This window comes from Malurus melanocephalus, unplaced genomic scaffold (assembly GCF_030028575.1).
Source record: "Malurus melanocephalus ecotype Western Australia unplaced genomic scaffold, MMel_1.1 scaffold_38, whole genome shotgun sequence".
NCBI classification, from domain to species: domain Eukaryota; kingdom Metazoa; phylum Chordata; class Aves; order Passeriformes; family Maluridae; genus Malurus; species Malurus melanocephalus.
Window position 1 is genome coordinate 403,283 of NW_026623270.1, and position 21,434 is coordinate 424,716.

General features: G+C 39.8%; 2 protein-coding genes across 8 annotated transcripts in view; one reads left to right on the top strand and one right to left on the bottom strand.

The window, feature by feature from the left end:
- Positions 1 to 2,208, top strand: part of L3MBTL3 (L3MBTL histone methyl-lysine binding protein 3) — a 76,909-nt gene extending 74,701 nt beyond the window's left edge. For 5 of the 6 annotated variants that reach the window (XM_057364355.1, XM_057364359.1, XM_057364358.1 and 2 more), the window contains exon 22: positions 324 to 2,208. In XM_057364355.1, coding sequence (XP_057220338.1) covers positions 324 to 467 — 144 coding nt within the window. In that variant the 3' untranslated portion in view covers positions 468 to 2,208. Of the gene's footprint in view, positions 1 to 300 lie in introns of all 6 variants that reach the window. The other variant, XM_057364354.1, reaches the window with a different exon arrangement.
- A 1,842-nt stretch (positions 2,209 to 4,050) lies between these two features.
- The window catches only part of SAMD3 (sterile alpha motif domain containing 3), a 35,884-nt gene continuing 18,500 nt past the window's right edge, over positions 4,051 to 21,434 (bottom strand). Inside the window, exons 6-11 of one of the 2 annotated variants that reach the window (XM_057364338.1) lie at positions 19,338 to 19,505; positions 7,803 to 7,895; positions 6,860 to 7,063; positions 6,281 to 6,452; positions 4,650 to 4,732; positions 4,051 to 4,408 (exon numbers count right to left, since the gene is read on the bottom strand). In XM_057364338.1, coding sequence (XP_057220321.1) covers positions 4,091 to 4,408; positions 4,650 to 4,732; positions 6,281 to 6,452; positions 6,860 to 7,063; positions 7,803 to 7,895; positions 19,338 to 19,505 — 1,038 coding nt within the window. In that variant the 3' untranslated portion in view covers positions 4,051 to 4,090. The remainder of the gene's footprint in view (positions 4,409 to 4,649; positions 4,733 to 6,280; positions 6,453 to 6,859; positions 7,064 to 7,802; positions 7,896 to 19,337; positions 19,506 to 21,434) is intronic. The other variant, XM_057364340.1, reaches the window with a different exon arrangement.

Consider the following 21,434-nt stretch of genomic DNA (forward strand, 5'->3'; position numbering starts at 1 on the left):
TATAGTTGAATTATACTTAATTTGCCCCCTTTACTTTTCAATGGGTTTTATATTGTCATTATGGAAATAAGAACTGTTTAGCTAAAAATTAGCCAGACAGTTGTTTTCAAGCAGGAAGAAGATCATCCCGTATACTCTTGGACTACCTGATCTGTCTAAAGGTTGAAATCAAAGCTCTCCTGAAAGTGTTTGAAAATGTTTTTATTCAGCCAGTCCTTAACTTTGTCTGAAATTGCTGGGACTTTTCTTTTCATGTTTTCTGAAATGTTTATACTGCTGCACTGTCAGACCTATTAATAGCTTTGTGTGTTTTTCTTTTAAAGCAAATTGATGGAGAAGCATTTCTGCTAATGACCCAATCAGACATAGTCAAAATAATGAGCATTAAACTGGGACCAGCCCTAAAAATCTTTAATTCCATTCTGATGTTCAAAGCTGCAGAGAAAAACTCACACAATGAACTTTGAAGATAATGGAAAATGTGCACACCAGCTTTCTTCAGTGGAGCTCATGTTTTATTCAAAGCACAAAGACTCACTAGAAGTGTTGAGTAAGGACTCTCAGAAAGGAAGAAACATAAGTTCAGCACTGGTGGACTATTTATATTCTCCTGGAGCCAGTACACATCTGAATCCTTCTGGGAAGTGTTCAGGCTTTTGAGAAGGTACTGTGTAACAACCGAGTYAGCTGGTCTTATTTACCAAACTAATGGCGCTAATTCTCCATGGATGGTTAGGATCCCTAACTCTCCCTGGTCATCAAGAAAACCTTCATTCATTATTTATGCTGTATTATATAAGGGAACGTTAATATTTTCTAAGGATTCTTGAATTGTACTTCATGTACCCATTTTACTTTTCAGAAGCTTTTACTTCATTCTATCAAAATAAAAACTGATTAGCCAAAAATTAGGCTACAGGTAGCCGGATGAGACTGTTATGGCTAATGTGTATTTGTGCCATAGTTTAAAAATTAAACACTTAATGTTACATATGTGACACTTTATGCTACAGCATATTACTTTACAGATAATAAAACTGTCTGTTTGCTTGTAACAAAACAAACCTTGTTGGGGTTGAAATTATAATGCTTTTTTGATAACTGAATGTTTTTACTTTTGCACGATTACAAAAATGTTACGTGAGTTTTGCCACCAGCATCTTTAATGTATTTTATCAAAAGACCAGTATAGAGAAGGCTGCAACTGAAAAATAAAGTTTGACTTCATAGAAGACTTTTTGTTTATGCTGCACAATAGAGTCCCAGCCATTTACATGGGAGSCTGCTACAGTCCTTCAGAACTGGAGGAAAATAGGAGTATTTTGAGGCAAGGAGATTAACAAAACAGGAATTACATTCAATCGTGTCTGCACTTCCCTGTCTTCAGCATACTTATCACAACAATGGAGAAAAACCATGCTCAAGCTAGGACTGCTGGCTTCATATTCAACAGGGGTTTGTTTTCCCAGTGGTGGGAGAATTATTTTACCCATCACTTTCTATCTGAAGACTGATCTGTAAATGAATAAGACATGCGGAGAAAGGCAAAGCACGAGGAAAAGGATGCTTAAATGCTTTTGGTGCACCGGCACATCCTAGGTGTAAAATACATGCATTTCACTGGGTCATTAGCAGGCTGCAGGCAGCACAGTCACCGGCAGGTACTGAGGTGAGGCAACCTCCTTTCTTGGAGGATTATTGTAACGATTTGTCAGGTAAAGTCGTTGCACTTGGTATATATACATGTAAGATGTAAACCAGATGCACTTTATATGGGAGAAAGCCTAGCTGCCTGTATGCTGAGGACTGCTCCAGAATGTCACTTTTGCAAGAGGAGGGAGGAGTTGGATCAGGCTTTTTGGCAGCCCTCTGTTTAGTGCTGCAGTGGGCAGTTGTTCAGTTTTAGAGCTGAGAACAAACAGCATTTCCGTTGCACAGACTGGGAGGATTTTGCATYTTCCCCCAGATTTTGCTAGGCTTTTCTTTGGCTGGAGTTGTTAAGTTTTCACTCTCTGTGTCCCTTCCAGATCATGTAGGTGACTGGTACCTGCCATAATATGAGGTGAAACAGGGTCAGTATGAAGTTGCATTGCTCTGTTAATTTCCTTCCATAGCATTGCATAAATAATATTTTTACATTTTGTTGAATATTTGTACATTCAAATTGCACTCTTATTGTACTACAATACAAATAAAACCTGAACTGGAGCCTCTGTTACCTTTGTGTGTGGCCAGGATTCTCGGATGAACCAGCTTCTCCTGATGGGTTTGGTGTGGAGTAATTCCTCACTGGARCTTAGTGTGGCCGGGAATTTTTTTAAAAAGCAATTTGGCTACAGATGTGTGCCCTCTCCCTTCACACTTACTCCCAAGGCTTGCATCCCCCTGGCTGTTTCAGTCAGAATCTCATTTATAGCCTGGGCTTTGTCACCAGCAGCAGCTGAAGTTGCAAATGCAGATTAGTAAAAGGCCAAATTCTACTCTTGTATTTCATTCCGTCCTTCCATGTGGTTTATTTTCCTTTACCCTCTGTGTCTGTGCTGTGTCCCAGGTCTAYAGCCTGCAGTGATAACCAAGGAAGAGATTTGCAGCTCAACAGAGGTTGCCTGGGGATGTTAGCACCTCCTTAAATTGTTATATACAATTTCTTACAAAGCAGTGTGGTTTAAGAAATGGATTTGAATTAATACTGTTTGCAAGATGTAGAATAAATCTCACTTGAGCCCAATTTTTTATTCACGCACCTATCACATGCAGTTATGAGGATATAAATAATCCTTGCTTTTATATCCCATGTGATGGGTAGTTGAGCATAGCCCCCTCTGTTATAAAAACTACACCAAACAAATTCACTTGGAAACTAAACCACTCATCAGACCATCTGAATCTTTCAAATGGCTGCTGGCATTGGTTTTGGTGTTGTGTTGGTGGTAGCCCAGCCATCACACTGGTAAAGGTTGCATTCCATGGGAACCATGTGAAAAGTCCTAAGCCTATAGCGGAGAGTTTGGCCATGAAATGCAGCCATCTCCTCTCACCCTGAAGGATCTCCCACTGCAATCGCTGCCTTGGAGTCACCCCTGCACAGCCAAGCTTTAACAAGGCTGCTGTGATCTTCCAGGCTGTGTCTGAGTGTTTAAAGCATCGTTGTGACCACAAGGGCAGCTTTGCCTACACTGACATTTTTTTAGCTCTAACAGAATGCAATGTTTTAACAAAAAGCCATTTTTTATTTCTAATTCATGCAAGGGGTCCTAGCTGCTGTTCCTGTCTATCACCAGGCAGTTGTCCGAAGCCGTGCACTGCCAGACAGCATCCCCTGGGATTTTCAGGCACAGAGGAGTTAAGAGGAGAGTGTTGGCAAAAAGGGAAGGCTGTGGAAGAAGAGAGGCGAGCGCCTCCACTCTGTGTGGGCAGACAGAGAGTCACCATGTGGAGAAGGCTGATTTGTTSTGGGGAACAAATTCGGGAAGGAAATGAGGCATTCCCTCTCCAGCACCAAAGCTGTGGTTACCAATGCACGTGGCAGCATCCCAGATAAGACTTGCAACTTTGAGAGATCATCTTAGAATCCCTATTTAGTAAATCCAGGATTAATGTTCAAACAAAACAAAAAAAATTAATGCAAAAGTGAAAAGTCATCATCCTTCAAATTAAAAATCAGGCTACCACCATTTTAAACCACAAAAATKATTATATTAGGCTCTAGCAATCATAATATTATGAAGTAATCGTGATAAGTAAATGYTTAATTATTGCCATTGCAAAACATTAACTGTATTACCATCTAAAGCAGCAAAGTGCTTACATTGGTTCACAATGTTTTTTAATTCTGACAATCAAAATATCTGAATTTGTCCAATGYTCCATATAGAAAAATAATACATAAMACATRAAGTAATCTAGAAAATTTTATTATCTCTAGACTGCTTTAAAATCTACATTAAAAACATGAAACTGTTTGAGTTTTTAATTTTTTAAAGAAGTAGCCAGTACAATTTAAAAAAAGGACATTACTAAACATAACTTTTAAATATACATACACTTTCACGAAAAAGAATGGCACAAGTTGATTTGTTTTCACAAAATATTAAATGCTCCTGAGAGGAGTGCTGGKTGCACCATCAGATATTGGATGCTTGGGTGCCTCCAGCCCTGTCTTTACCWGGGTGGGCAGGGATGCTGGRTTCCTCACCTCAAAGACCAGGGACTCCAGGAAGTTCAGTGTCCTGTGGATTCTCTTTGGGCACGGAATATCAAACACATGAAATGCAGCCACCAGTGCAGCCAGAGCCATGGTGCAGTCATCGAGCTGGGCTAACTCTTCCTTTTCTATGTACAGGAAAAACTCGCATGAATTCACGTTGAAGGGATTTTTCACTTCCAACACTGGTGTCRCTGCTTTTACCTAAATTTTAAAAAAGGGTATTTCAAATGATGCCTCAGCACTGCTGTGGTAAGCAGGTTAGACAATTAAGTAAGCCTGATAAAACTGCTTTGAAGGTAGGTAGTATTTCTAGRAGTATTTCTACTCAAAAGGCAGGCTAATATCATCTCTTCCCAGGAACTAAGCTGAGTCACCAAAACGCCAGGTGRTGGAAGGTGAGAGAAGGAAGAGAGACCAAGGCTGCTTGTGCTCTGTTCCCTACCTCCTCATTGACTGCAGCAAACAGACTGGAATCATCTCCAAAGACCTCGGGCARCAGTAAACACGCAGCAGTCATTTTCATACCTGTCRAAGGCAAGAATTTCTACTGAATTAMAAATGAAAACTTTCTGTCACCGCAGTAGCATCCTGGAAAAACAAATTGCAGTCTGTTGTAAGAGTTAACAGCTCAGTAGCTGAGCTTTTGTTCAGTTCACTTTAAAGATAGTTTGTACCACAGTGAATGTTCAGACACCTCAGCTAGCAGTAGACATTAGTGTCCAAATCATTCACAGAATCCTGCTACTCAATACTACAATTTCTCTCACAATGAGCAAGTTGGCCTTTGGGTTGCTTTTAGTTGAATTTGTGAGCTGTGTAGTTTTTCTGCCCCCACTGCTCTTCCCCAGACTCCTCTCTTCCCAGTAAATGGGATGTCTGGGGAATCCTTTTGCCAGAGGACACGGCTTTGAAGGCTGCRGTACGAGCTGGTGCTGCAGAACCTCCTGGCACCTGGTGTTCCTCTGGTTCAGCAGTTATTGACTATAACATTTTCTGATGTCATGTGCTTCACTGAACTTACCTTGCCATGCTTTTATTTATCTACGTGCTAGATCAAGTTGTTTGTGAGAGAAAAACAGAAAAGTAAAGGCCTTGGGACTTTACTAAGGCATGGGTCAAAATCTCTGTGGGCACACTGTATAAGAAAAGGGGATATTGCTTACTATATCCACAGATTTCCTTGGCCAAAATTATGAATAGAAAGTCCATAAAGCCTTTCTAGATTAGACTATTCCCTGAAACATTTTAATCTGTCATGAGTGCTTGTGTTTTTAATCTTGGCAAAGGAAACCCCCAGTATTTTAACTTCTCCTGCTTGCTTCTTTCAAAATGACCTGTCAATAAATGAAATGAAACTTCAATAGGAGACACAGGGGTTTGTSTCGTGTGAGCTTGGAGTGACGTCCTGGCATTTTTCCTGTTTGATAGAAACTGAGTCTAAGGAGCACTTTTCAGAGAGCTGAGCTTGGGCACAGGCAGCTTCCCAGACTGAAAAAAGCTGAGTGACAGCAGATGTTTGCTCCCCCACAGCCAGGGAGGTACTTGGACCTCACCAGAGGTACCAGTCTGTGCCCTTTTCCCTGCAATGTCTCTCTGCAGAGTTGAGGTGCCTGAAATGGTTAGTGGGAACTACTTCTTTTATTTTAACGAGATAAAGATTTTAACCATGGAAACGTGCTTTCTAAAGGAAATTGTGTCTTTTTCTAATGGGGCTATTTCTAAAGAAGAGAATTAGTTTTCTCTGGGTATTTTTAGAAAATAATAAGCACTCGCATATCTAGAAATACGTATTTCTGCTCATCTAGCATTACTTATTTTAAGGTAATTATTTACATTATTAAACCTGCAGTCTTTTATTCAGTGGAAAAGAAGTTTCAGTACTTGACTGACTTAATTTTCCTACTCATTTAGTAGCTTTTATTCTCAATGCTTCACCATCACCATWTTTTCAAAGAAACCATAACATTTTWAAAAKGTTTTTGCAGTACAATTGAAACTAGTTTAGTTACATAAGTAAGAACAATTAGCTACAACAAAACTCTGACATTCAGAGYATAGGAGATTTGTACTGACATTTCAGAACGTCTTCCTCTGTGTGCTGCTTCAGATTTTCTTGTAGCATAATGTTAATTGGATTATTCTTCATCACATACAAGGACAATATGTTTTCTGAATAAATCTCCAAAATCTCCGCTGTTTTCTTATRAATGTCCGTGTGTGTGAGAAGCTGGAACTCCCTAAAAAGCTAAAAGAAAAACAAATATTTAGTATTGCAAATCTCAAAACCAAAAGTGTAAATAATGCATGCACTTTGAAGACAGGATAAAACTAGCTCAGTTAAATAAGATTATAAACTCGAGAGAGTGATTTCATTTCTTTTCAAAGCAGGGAAGAAATACATCAAGGAAAACCAAAATACTTCAAATAATCCACTGGAGGTGTGTGTGTGTGGCACCTTTAACACAGAGCTGGTGAACMTTTCAAAATGGGATTAGCTGCAAAAAATATGAGTTAGATTAAAGAGAACAACGCTGATGGATACTTTGCTGGAAGCATCCCATAAAATACATTCACATCTATATCACAGAATTCACATCCATATCGCATCTGTAACATAGAATTCAARGTCATTATTAAAAATAGCTCTGTTACCTGATAAGGGCATCTTAAGAAAGGAAATAGTCTAAGAATATCTTTTAAAGGTGCCTTATCGCTGATCATCTTTCTYCGTATTTCTATTGTCTCATTCATTCTGTTATCCACTTCTTCCCAGTTCCTCTGAGTTTTCATATATTCTTGATTAAGCCACTTAATATGTAAATCTGTTGTACTGCCTTTCARATGAGCAGGTTTTTCCTATCAAGAAATGAAGGACAGAATTGTAACAAATCAGCCTTTTTATCTTATTATTTAGGTTTTTTTGCTCGTGTCATTCGATGTGACCTCTGTGATTTGAGTATAATCAAACTCAGCAGAGCCTGTGGTATGGTTTCCCTTCCAGCTCTCTGAATTCACCCTCATATTCTAATAATTAGACTAAGGTCTGTTTTCATATAAAACTATATGTATCAGCCAAGTCCCCAAAGCTAAAATTGCATATTTGAGGCTATTCATGAAATTCATGTTCCTGTGTCTGGTTTGTCTCRTTGTGGTTTAGTGGAAATGAGTAGTCAGTTCTAATGACAACTCAGAGTTTAGCAATATTAACTCTGTATTACCAAGAGAAATAGTATTTTTCTCTAACCCATACGGGTCCTAAAAGCAGCAACAACTAACTTTCACATTTATGCAGCTGTAGTTTTTCCCCCCCGAGGAGACCAGCTGAACCAAGAAAACTCTTATTAAAAAACATTATTTGAGGGGTTGACTGTTAGTGTTTTCAAAAAGTGTTTTTGTACTTGAGGATAGTTAAAAACTTTCCTCAAAATTATCRTTATTGTCCCTGATGTAATTGCAAAGCCAGTAATTACTAAGAGGAGGAGTGGCTATCCAAAGCAGTACACTAACAGGAGTAGCTGGAGTTTGTGTATCTCATCCATCAGAGGGTGCAGTGAATTTGCTCACTGAAAGAAGCTGAGGGGACATGAACATGCACAGTTTGTGCAGTTCCCATCCTCAGGCTGTGCTGCTGCTGGTTTTTCCTGTCTGTATTGTCACTGATGCAGCTGTGACTACACATATGGGTGGCCTGTGGGTCAATGCCAGAGGGRGTTGAGACTCTTCATTCTGTTCCCCAGAACATTTCTGACACAGAGCTGTGAAACACACAGCATCCCAAGCCACTCTGCAGTGCTCTGCATGTGCTATTACGCTTTCCAGTTTAATTAACATCCTTCTTTAAAATCATGCATGTAATATTCCAAGAATGGGTGCACAAGGCATGCAGCAAAAAATCTGTCTCCCTCCATGGATTCCAAGAGCCACTGGCATCACAGAAGAAAATAAGCTCTGCATACAGGACACATACTTAACAGGATCCCTGCAGGTGCTCCCTGGCCCTGGCTATGGTTCTGCATTTTCACAGTCTGTATTCTTTCTAATAGAGGATTTCAGTCTTCACTGTGTCACAAAAGTAATATTTGTTTGTGACCAGCTTGTGCAGGCATTCCTGGCCTCTTCCTCAGTGCACAGGAGCAGCAGTGGGGGATCAGACACTTGGTACCACACCCTCCCTTACCTGCCTGGGAAGGGTGATGGGAAAAACTATAAAGGATGAGTGTATGGTGGTATTTCCCCTGAGTTCTGTCAAGACTTCACTACATTGGTGTTTGTGGACTCCCAAGGGTTATGTCTTTGTATTTAATAGCCTTCAGAAGATTTTTATCTCCTTCAGTTACTTCTCCCAATCACTTTTCCAATGCTCATAAAAACATACCTTCCACAAAATTCCTTTTTAAATGGCAGTTTAACTGTACACTGACAGGGGTGATGCATTTATTTGTTTTACTCCTGCTRCTTCTGCCTTCTAATTATCATACTGCATTCAAAACCTATTTACTATGTCTTTGCCACTGTAGTTTTATAGATATGTCATATTTTGTCCTCAGCCGTCTCTTTTCCAGCCAAGACCATCCTAAGCCATTTATTYAATCATTGCACATATGAAAGCTGGTCCATACTTTTAAATATCCTTGTCTTTGCATATTTTCTAATTTAACTGTAGCCTTTATGAAATAGGCACAGTATATCTTAAAGTGCTTGTTGAGATACAGGGACACCACGGGGGCATACAGTGGAATAATGCATTGCCTTTTGTTTCTTTTCTTAAACAATTCTGTGTAATCAACATATTTTTTCCTTGACTACTGCTTAGCATTGTGCCAAATATTTTTTGGCCTGGTATAAAAATAGCATTTGTGAATGGTTCTAATAAGCTCAGAGCCCATCACTGTARGTGTTGTTYGGACTGAGTTTTCTCCTTGTGYTTTATTTTTCATYAGAAACTGATGAAAATTCTGATGAAAACTATCAGAACTGAATTTTATCTGCAGGGATTTCTGCCCCCTGGAAATCAGTAGCATGGGGTCCTTCTGCAATTCTTTGTTCTTTGACTTTAGTATCCTTGGTAGCATCACAAAATGTAATCTGYCAACAATTCTACTTTTTCCACATCATTTAGAAATATACTGAACTGCTTAAACTAAGCATTCATAATCTTTTCCTCTGTAAACCTCAACTATTTCCGCATAGCCTTGTTTGTTGTATCTTTTAGCTGCTTATCCATTCAAGGACCTTCCTGTTTATCCCCTCAGATTATTTCCTCTAAGAGCCTTTGAAAGRCATGTGCTAAAATCTCTTCTGAATTTAAAGTAAACTGTATCAGCTGGGCTGCCTGTGTCCTTAGGGTTGGTKAATATTTCAAAGAACTAATGAATTTTTGAAGAATTATGTCTGTTTACCRAAACTTTGTTGATTCCTTCCTATTGTGTTTATCTCCWGGGTCTAYRTTGCAGTTCTTGCCAACTTGGCCARCAAAGACAGAWGGTTTCTTGGTCTATATGYTCTRTAGCTCCCTCCTGAAATTCTAGAAACTGGCATCAAATCAGCTACCTCCAATTTTCTAATATCATGTTTCATGATAGAAAATGTGCATCACAATTAGAAAATTACCTGGTTTATCCTTGGACATGACTCAAATTTTGCACAAATATTTGATCCTGGAAATGCTCATTTCAGTGAATTATTCTGTAACTCCTTACTGACATGCCAGCCTGACACAGATGCCTTGATGTTGCCCATGAAGAATGGTCCCAGTAATGTGATCATCTGAACGCAGCTACTGAGAATCCTTGCAAAATCTGTCTGGTTTTTCTGGCATGGCTTTATATTGTGCCAGCCCTCCTGTACCAAGTGAGTACATCTTGAGCACTCCTGTCCCTTAGCAGCAGCCTCTTGCTTCTCACCCAGATGAGAAAACCTTTATAACCAGGGCAGTAAAGGCAAAAAAACCACAAAAAGAATTCTGTGTAAATCTCCATCGTATCACTCACCGTTATTAGAGTTTTGTTTTGTTGCTGATGTGTCATTTCTGCAAGCTTCCTGCATCAGCTTTTGATGGTTTCTGGTATGTAATTTATATTGGTTACTCCTGTTAACACCATCCCAGTATTCACACATTCCCATTCAGCTGCCCCTTAATTTGCTAATTTGCCCTAAGCTGGCCAGACTGTCCCTTGCTTCACCGTGACCACTGCACAGAGCCAAGGGATGGCCCATTCTTGTCAGACTCAAGATGTTGACATTTTCTCACACAAACTTGGACAGTGATTTGGGCTTTTTAAATTACCTTTATGTTTCTTACACTGTGCAAGAGCTAGCTTGACGTCTCTGACTCCAAACAGCTTTCACTATTGGTTCTCCTGTGGGTCTGCTTTCAGGCCTGCTACCCATCCATAAAGCAGGAACTTCTTCAGGCAGCTGATGTGGAGCATGGTGGCTCGCTCCCTGAGGGCCTGTCACCTTCAGTGTCTTACTTGCAGAGACAAGAAGGCAAAACAAACTCGACCCATTGTGCTGCAGCCACAGATTGACTGACTGGGTTGCTTAGAAACAAGCACTGAGAAGAAGAAGTTGTGACCTTTATGCCAGTTTAACTCCATCCCCCTTGTCGAGGCAAACACTGCTCAATTTGATGGACTTTCCATGGAGTCAGCTCTGTCCTGGAGTGCTAGTTTAGCTAATGGCATTATTAATTAGCTGAAGGAGACCATTTGACATTTTCATCAGTGGCAATCATGCACTACCAGTAGAAATAAGGCAGTAGTGTAAGGAAGAATTGCTATCATACCTATCTATTAGAGGGAAAATATAGCAATGGGAGGCCTGGCTTAGTAGTATAAATCATCTGTTACCTGGAAGTAACAGAAGCAGAAGTCGGTGTTAGAACTGATTTCCTTGTAATGTTCATCCTGCTTAGAGCAATCACTCTCTGCAAGCTTTCCAATTTGGTTTGTGAACAAGTTGGTTTTTAAGGTCAGTGAAAAGGTGAGCTGGCCTTCTTTTGGGGRAAATAATTTATCTCAGTGGGATACYRTTTTGTRAARTATTTGAAATTTGGAGAATGATTCCAAGTGTAATTTAAAATATTTTACARTTAACTTTAACATTGCAGTATGAACAGGAAGAATCTGGGCTGGAAGCTGGTTACTGAACTGGTCTATCAGCCTACTACCTGCTTATTTAGAGAGGACTCTAGATCCTCTCCACTTCAACCATCAAAGAGAGAAAGCTACTTRCAGCACAGCAATATTCCAGTAAAATCTGACTACAAGGTTAAAGCTCATTTATTTCAATATCATTCAAAAGCAATCCTATCTAGACCAAAGCCAGAATCTCTTGTCTCAAAGCCACAGCTAGCTGTTCAGCATATATGCCAGACAGAACTAAAGAAAATCTTCATTAAATGAAGAATCCTTCATTCTTGAGGTCATTCAACTCCTCTACCCAGATTTTCAATTGTGTCAGCAGTAACATYCATTTCAGTTGCAACAATAAGAATGTTAACTGATGATATTTAATTATTTTTCTATACAGAATTTTGTCCTATGCACATACTTAGTTTATAATGTAAAGGATTTCCTTTCTTTTTTAACAATAAAATATCTGATTTTAAAAAAAAAATTAACAAATGAGAATTTATCKCAATGTTTTTAATTAAGAAGCTGCCTTTTCATCACAAGCTCATAAGACTTGCAGCAGAACAGAGAGAAAGGCAAAAGGATGCAGAAAGGAAGTTAATGAGGTAAGCAGAGGATACCCAGTATTTCTCTGCCAGGGTAACCTAGCCTGAAGGCTCATTCTGTTGGATTTACATTCAAAGCATGACAGCAGTCGGGAGCCCATCCCTTTGTGCCCGTGACTGCAGACACTTTTGACTTCTTGGCATCTCAGGTGTCTGTGACCAAGTCTGGGAGCCACACAGGCTGTGGGGCTCTTCATCTATGCTCCAGGTGCCTTTTGACTGTGACCCCCACCTGACATTCACAGTTCTACCTGGAACCATAGACAAGAATATTCTATTAAAATGCTCACATTAAAGCAAGAAAGCATACAAACACAAAACTACTGGACTCCAAATCCCCAATTTCTCCCATCTCCTGAAGCAAGAGGTGTGTCATTTGATTGGAGGTGTTTTTCTAAATAAAGGCCTGATTCCTAAATGACCTTGTAATGGATCTTGATTCTTCCCAAGATATGCAATTGTATTAGCACATTATGGTAAAAAAAGCCCCAGCTATCAGGGCACTTTTATGAAACAGTGTCACAGCTAAGGCAGTGAAACTGCTACATCAGTTTGAGAGGCAGAAGGGAGCAATTGTTATGCATGATGCAATCTCCAAGGTCTAAGCTTCCAGTTACTGTTGAAAGCCAGCATCATAAATTGTGAAAGACATGAATGTCGACACCAAAGTTACACAACTGCCTAATCACAGAGTGCTAAAAGCCCCTCTGGTGTGGACAGCAGATACCTCATGCTCTTTACATGGGTTTACACCAAATTCCTGAATGGTAGATACAGCCTAACTGCTGTTAAGGACAAAGATAAAAATCCCTTTTTTGAAGAATGCCATCAGAACCTACTGGCTCCTCAGTTTAAGGGAGTGAATTCAAATAGGAGCAGTGCAGTTAAAGAGATGGACATGAGGACACTGCTGCATGCTGTCACTCTGCTTGCTGCCAACCAGTGGTCCAGGTTCCTCACCTGGGATGCTCTGGGCATATTTCTTTGAGGCAGCTCCTTTGAATGGAGACTAACCTGCTTGATGGAAAGCAATGTAAAAAGCATGTGATGGTAATGAGAAACATCTCCTGGAACAGCAGTGCTGTGCAGACAGGTTCAGGGGTGTCAGCACTGAATGGGAGGGCCATTTACACCATACATTGGGACCAGAATGATGGTTAGTGGTGTTGGTACAGCCATTGTCTTTCATTTCTATCACTCTTGTCAGCTGCCAGCAAGCTACTAATAATATTTCTTTTAAAACAAAATTCAAATTTTCCTTGCTAGATGCCAATGCATATTCCAAGTCACGTTATTGCTAAGAATATTGGYGCTGCTAACACTTCATGATTGTGGAGTACCTGCATTAGTGAGCATAAACCTCAAGGTACATACACGAGAAAGACTGACAGTAGTTAGGACCCTTGCTTGGAATAATCTTTGCCATTAATTGGCTTTTATAACTTCCTCAGGGTGAGAAACAGCTTTCAGAGTTACTTTAGCATGAATAATCTGAATCTTTTTCTTGATTTTTGAATACTCAAAAGTGGGTCTTGCTATTTTGGAACACATGGCATCATAAAAGCACAGTGTATAGAGCAATTTTTAATACTACCATTGTAAGGGACAGCACTTTTTTCTGTGGTGACAATCAGGTTCATCAGAATGACATTCACTATATGAACATTGGGACATTTTATATCAGGAGGAGTGATCATAACAGGCTATGACAATTAGAAGGTAAAGATCTGCTCAAAAAAACCCCAAACTGGAGACTGATCTGGAACAATTATGAATTTGAAAGCCAGGCTGTGAACTGGACACTGCTCAAACCCATCTTCTTGTTCTGGATGGTGGGAGAGACTTGAGAAGGTGTCACAACCATGCCCCACCTCTCACATCCAAACACTGAACACAAAGGCAGGTGAAACACCATGGGCAGGCTGCTTTGGAGCAAAATGAGCATACAACCCTCAGCAGGATCCACACTGACTTGTACTTAAATGAAATGTTTAATTAAAGCGGGCTTTGCTTTAATTACACATAATTACCCTTTTGAGCCAGGCAGGCAACCTCAGAGCAAGACTTACATACCAGAGCTAACCAAAAACTTTCAAAGCCACAGAAGTCAGTCTATTTCTGATCACAACAGCTGCTTTCTGGTTTTGTAAGCTTCAGAAGTAAAATGAGTGACATCTGTTTTCCTCTACCAAGGCACAACCTGTGCTTGACAACTTAAATCACAGAACAATGAAGATACAGGGTGACATAAATAAGAAGGTGAAGATGTATGCCAGGGATTTGTGTTTAAAGCCTTTGCTCTGAAGCATTTTAAAATATTAACTAAGCAACACTACCTGCTCAAAGTTTGATGTATGGACATCACAGTTTTAGTGGGAAAATCACATTACAACAGTTCAGTACAGCCATTGAACKATCATTTATATATACATTCTCTCTTTGCAAACATTCAAACATTTGATTTGGAGGCCATAAATCTTMGAGGAAAAGGTTGTATTACCCCTGTTTTATCTGTCCATGGCACCTCAGTACAGAGGCCCCTTATGGCCAACAGTGCCGTAAGATTGAGCCAAGAGAATTTCTGCATCTCATGCACATGAACACATCCTATGAGAGTTTTATTTGGTTTTCTTTTTCCCTTGTTGTTGCCTTACTTTTCTTATTCCTCCATTTTTCTCCAGCCATGACTTTCCAAATCCTATTATTTCTAGACCCATTGAAATCTTGTTTCAAGTTTCTGACTCCTGCAGTGATGTAAGATTATTGACAAACAGTATGTTAGTTATCACCTTAAAAAGGCATTTCCCTAGGAAATGTCTAACTTGCCAAATTTTCCTAATCTGAGGTAAAAGAAACTCAATCTCATGGGGTAGACATCACTTAATTCTCATTCCTTCTTTCATCAGGAAAGTAGGAAATTTACCCCAGCTGGGTAAAATTGGTGATTTAATGGTGATTCTTGTACTGCATGATAGCACCAAAGCAAGCATGTATGGTGTTCCTCCAGGAGTTTTCTCTGCTTTTCATCTAGTCCTCTTGGCACAGGATTTACCCAATAAACAATTTCAAATTCCTCCTTACTTTTCCTATRCCGGAATGTTATCAATAGATGTCCAACTTTGTGAGTTAAAGTTTCTGCAGAATCTTTCTGCTTCTCCCAGTCTTAAGTACTCATCAAAACATTTCTTGTCTCCATGCCACTGACACAAAAAGAAGATGGCCTGCTGATGCCCCCTTTATAAATTTTTTTCCTTATGTTATTCCCAGCTCTGCTGGGTGTAGCAAATACTCCCAGCTATCTGCAAACATCTACCACTATCTTAACTGACATCTTGTCAGAGCCTATTTTTCCTCTTCACACCTAACTCCAAATTTATTTGCGTGACAGTTCCAGAGAAACCCCGATGACCTCACAAACAGGCTGTCATAGGATGTAAGAAATCAGAGGCTTTAGAAGAGGGACTGTATTCTCTCTCCATTTTTGTTTAAGAACAAGAACTACTAACAGTCCTCTAACCCGTTACATTCCCTTAGAGTTCAGGTAACTTAAGATACWCTTGGGTAGTTCTTTTGCTGAAATATTTTCTCATTTGTTGTCTGGGAGGGGTTGAAGGAGCTTAATTCAGCTGCACAGATGTAGCTATTTAGTGGCATGTGAGATATCACAAGGGTATCCCAGAAACCTCTGGAAGTAGGAGAATATGTTACAGGACCAAGGGGAAACACCTTGGATTGGCAGATGGAGCCATGCAGGATATCTGTGGGCTTTTTAATTTCTGTATCCAACTAACTGAATTGATTGTGAAGTCTCATTTCCCATGAAGAGCACTGCTCAAGACTGACAAGATTTCCATGCTTAAAGCTCTGAAAGGGACAATTTGCTCTTTGGTCAGTAACCCGGGAAGACTGAGATAGTGTTTGAGCCCCAAGCTCTCAAGGTGTGCAAAATAATCATCAGCTCTAACTGCATTTTGCTTTCCATCATCTTTTATTTTCTGACAGTCCTTTGGCCAAGGACCAGGAAATCTTTCTATTTCTTCTGGCTCCCCTAAGTCTAGGGCCCTTCCTACAACTGGCATGAGGTGGCTTCTTTCACAGCCTGAAGGACCATGAACCAAACAATTCCTTAGGGCAGAGGAGTGGTTTTGATGCTAAAAAAAAGAATAAAGAGATCAGTCAGAGCAAGCACTGGATGGCTGTTTAGCAGTAATCCCCGCYTGGCTACAGAGGGGAGACTGGCTTGATTTTCTTATATATTTTCAAGGTGTGATCACCCTTCTGATGAGAAGTATCTTCCATTTGCAGCAGATGAAGGTCTTTATCATTACAAAGCACTCTTCCCTGGATTACTGCAGCTCAGGGATGTTTGCCTGACTGTGGAAAATGACTGAGGAGGATTTTCTCACCATAACCATAAAATTTGTTGCTTATGGAGGCTTTCCTGATAAAATTCTGGATATCCCTCTGACACAGAGGCTCAGATTAATATCTGTCAGGCACAGTCMAAATTTTTTTCCCTGGTGGTGCAACCTGATGGATATTGAAATAAAAATCTCCTTAGGGACAGACACCTCCAGCATGGCTTTATGTGCTTACTTACTGTCATCCTACTGCCCTGCACTTGCTCAAGACCTTTCATGTGATGCTCACTCAGAAAAGWGTAGCTACCCTTCAGTCCTGTTTGACTATAATGCTCTGTAAACAGCAACACATCAGCAGATGTTTTAAAGGATCTGCAGGAGAAAGACAGATGTTACACCTGGAAGCAATGCCCTGCATGGGAGGCCAAGTAYGCTTGAACTGCTTTTGCAAGAAGAATGTTTGCTGGAAGGTAAAGGGGTTTGGGCAGACCGAGGGGCAAACATCATCTGCCTCAAAACATCTCAAGGAAGCTTGTACTGGCAAGCAGCTGGATTTACACATGAAGTAAAAACAACTGGTTAAGGGTTTTATTAGCWGTAATAATTTCATTACTCTTTTCATATAAAAATAAATGCCAGGTATAACAGTGAGACATTTCCCATCAGTAAATAGTGTTTTTATCAGTTTCATAGCATTAACAAACGAAGACTACACTGACACAAAGCACACATGACAGAGCTGCAGCTTATGGCTGCTCAGAAACTGAAGCTGGGTACAGAAGGCAGCTGTGTGGCTGCTAAGTAGGTCATCTGCTGGGAACAGATGTGCGCTCTCATCTGCACRGCTCTGCCAGTCAGCTTTAGTCTGTAATGCCCTAAATGTCCTGCTCTGCCTCCTAAAGGAGAGTGTGGGGGCCCAAAGGGGCTAGSAATCCTTCACTGACTATTCTCAAAAGGTCTCCTAAACCTGGAATTAATTTCCTCCCATTTTACCTTAATTAATTCTGACGTGTTGGCTTYTATTTCACACAAGGCTGATTAATTCTTCCAGTCTTGGAAAAGGGAGGAAGACAAGGAGATCTGGCTAATGGTAATTTGAATATAATTTGGGTTTGCCTGTGGCATTGGCTTCTAGATCAAATATTTAGTTTTTGAGACTAAGACACTTTGTTTAACAGTTTATATTTTTCATAGAGTAATTAGTGCCAAGGATTGGCAGGAAAGTGCCTTTATGTGTGTTCTGAAATACACAGAATGAAAAACCCCACATTGCTTTTGTTAAAAATAATATTAAACATTTGTTCAGTTTTGCACATATGTAGTGACATAATTTAGGATCTCAGAGTCAGACAGCTCTGCTTTCTATGTAAAAACATTTAAAACTAAGGTAGTTATGATTCCCTCAATCTTATGGAACTCATTCTTATGCCTCAATAGGGCCCACAAGTGTTGATTCTTGCATTTATACTTGTATTACATATACATATATATATATATATATATATATGTGTGTGTGTGTGTGTGTGTGTATATATATATATATATATATATATAATGTTCAGGACACAGGAAAAATGAGAGAAAGAAAGGAAAAGTTGTTTAGGAATACTCAGCATCATCTTATTGCCTTTAAGTTGAACTCTTAATTTCCTTACGAGATTCAGGCTAGCAAAAAAGACCTAGAAAAGAGCTTTAGAAGAGACATGACATTCTTCTTCTAAAACAAACAAAGGTGACCAGCAATGGCCTCAGTTTCTATAGTAAAATGAAGTTCAGCATGCAGTCCCTACAGGATCACTCCAAAGCCCTTCTCAATGAGCTCCTAAGACAGAAAAGTCTCCCATGTGCCCTTCYCAAACTTTAGCAGATAAAGGATAGCTAACTCTAAACGCACACACAAAACCAGAAGCCTGTAATTCCTTCTTTACTGTGTGCRAGACTGTTTATTGTTTTGCACCCAAGTCACAGACTTCTGACTTCACACATTCTGCAAACCCTTCAACTAAAGCAGGCAARAAGGGAAGTGTTTATTCCTGAACACATTAACCCAAAGGAAATAAAMAGAAATCACTGAAACCTCTAAAAATCAAACCAAACATCTATCTTCATTTTGTGAAGGAAATTACAGCTACCTTCAAACACAAGGGCAATATATGCAGAAGTGCATCCCATAAACCATTCRTGCTCCCCTAAATACAGGGTCTGGTAAAGATCAGCATAGACATGGACAAATATCTACTTACATATCTTCTTTATCACATTCTCACAATTGTTTAAATTTTACCATGTTTTAATTGCAGCACAAAGAAATGTGTGGAGCAKTGGCAAAGCATAGCTGGAACCTTAATGTATTTATGAAAGTGCATAAATTAATTGGTGAGCTTCAGACACTTATTGGACAGCGATAACTCTGAATTGTCAAACTCAAGGAATACACAGCAACTGCATGTGTAGATTTGTAAACATCCCTATCTATATCACCCATCAATACAAAAGAGATTTTATATTAAAAAGTGCAATATGGAGGCAAAAAATTATATTTTATATTTTTATATTATATATTATATATAAATCTATATATTATATAGATTTTATATTAAAAAGTGCAATAAGGAGGATATGGACATTTGCTACGAACTCAAATACCTCTTTGCATTCTTATTTGTGTAGAGGCTTCAGCTATTAGACATAATTCTCTACTGTTTTTCACTTTAAGAGGAGTTTATATAAGGAGGTATAAAACCAAAAGCAGGATAGAAATACTGCATTTAAAAAAACAGATTTTTCTGTCCAATTTACAACTACTCTAAATGGCAACAAATGTGCAAGGCATCCAGTATCAGGTTTAGGTCTGTGGCTGATACCTAGTTTTCCAGAAATGGAAAAGTCAAGGGTCTGGGAACATGACAAGCTCTATACAAAATTAGTTTAAATGGGATGAGATCAGTTCTCCCCTTTACTGGCTCGTGGCCTTACTGTCAACAGAGGTGTTGAAAGACTGAACTCAGTCAAGCACCAAAAATCTTACCTCTACCTGCACCTGGACACCATTACGTTTATTTTCAGCAAATGAAGATTTTCTGGTCTGTCCTCTCCTGTGGCCAAACTTGCATTTGTTCCTCAAGACTTGYTCATCATCCTCAATGGGTCTCCGCACATACTTGAAACGATCTTTAAGGGCACGTTTCCACAGCAACTACATGGGCAAAAAAAAATGCATTACAAGTRTCTTTCAAGAATTTGCCCTGTTCCTAAAGCAGGTCACTTTGTTTTCTCTAACTCTACAAAAAAGTTTTTGCCATTAAGAAGAGAAAGGCTCATAGGGCGACACCACTGGTGGCTTYGGGATGGAAGGAAACAAAAGCACGGGTGTTAAATGGCTCTGTGGCAAGCAACAGCTGGGCTAATGGCACTGCTGTGGCTTGCTGAGGAAAACAGTAATTGAATCTAAGGCTTAGATCTGTMCAAGGCTGGCAGTGAAACTGCAGTGTGTTTCCCTTCCTCAGCTCTTCCTTTATGCTCCATTCATGACATCRGGTTGTGAAAGTACATAGTGAAGCAGATCAGCTCACAGAAGACACAGAAACTGTGCTGTGGGTTTTGGAGGGAATTTTTTTGTGGTTTGCTTTTGATTTTGTTTTTTTTTAGTTTAGTGTATTACTTATTTTTTCTTCTGGCAACATCTGACTGGTTTCACAGTTGTACAATTACTGTATCTAACAGAAGGGTGTGGGAAAGACACAGTGGGACACTACCTTTTGCTGGGAGCCTGTAGTTACAGGGAATAGACTATATTTTTAAACTGAACCCAAAATTGCTGAATTAAAAGGATCATTTAAGGAGGTTCTATCTTTTGTAAGACACCTCAAGGTATATGAATTGCAAGTTAAAGGCATTTCTGCCCTGCAAGCAGATGCAGTTCCTGTTTAATGCAGCCATTCATCACTCCTTGGCAGCCAAAGACAAAGCTTATGTGGCCCCTCTGYTTCTGCCACCATCATGTATATCTTTATTCAAAAAAGTTATTGAAAAGTCACTTCTGAACATTGTGTGGACAGCAACTTACTTGTGCATCCTTGAGGACCAATGGCCATTTATGTGTGGCCCACCGCTGGATGTCCCAGGAACAGGAACTAGCCATGCCATGCCATGCCATGCCATATAATGACAACCAGGGAAGTAATTACTAAGCAAAGGCTGTTAAACATCTGCAGGTACAACCTGCGGTTTTGAATAGTTTTGTCATTTCTCAAAATCCTTAGCTTATTCCTGTTGTTGAGGGGTATTCAGGAGTGAGAGGGAAAATAAATTAGTCAGAAAAGTGACTAAAGGACAGGATGTGGAGAGGTTCAAAAATCTGTTACTTCATTTTCTAAAATTGACTCCAATATTACACTCACTTAATGCTATAGGAAGCCTGTACCCACTGACATGCTAAAACTCTATATAAAGAGAAGAATGATTGCCCTAAATTTCTTACCAAAAGAGTGTCATTTATTAGTCAAGGTCACCTGATTTGAAAGGTTAATTTTGGTGTAAAGCAGAATTCAGTAGAAGTAGACTAAGCAGCACAGTACCTCTCTTGGCAGTGAGTCTGACCTGCCTGCCTTTATTACTTGCAGAAGATTAGARGGTCTCTTAAGGGAAGGTGGTAAAGGCAGAGTGACCTTGCATTTCTTCTGCTGACCTTATTGTTCCCACCTCCCTACTAGCTACTAGCTGACCTACAGGCGCTCAGTGCCAAAAGCAAGACCTCAATTAATGGTGACAAATTACAGTGGAGGAGCTGTGAGAATACAATCCCTGTGTTATCTGCTGCCGCTCTTCTTGAACAGCCCTGGGCCAAGCAGGTCAGGACTGCCCTTCTTAGAGGGACACTGCCACCCACGTATGTGCCCTTACTAAAGTATCCTCTCACTGCCAGTCACAGCTGGACATCCAAGAACTGGAAAGGAAACAAGCCCATCTGCATTTCTAGTATGTAAACTTCAGGCTTAGGGCTCTGCCAGAACAGAAGTCACATTGCCACCAACCAAAAGACAATGATTAAAAATAGAGTACAACTGCTCACCCAGTCTTCTCTCAAGGCGTATTCACAGCCTCAACATGAGTGTTACACCTCAGC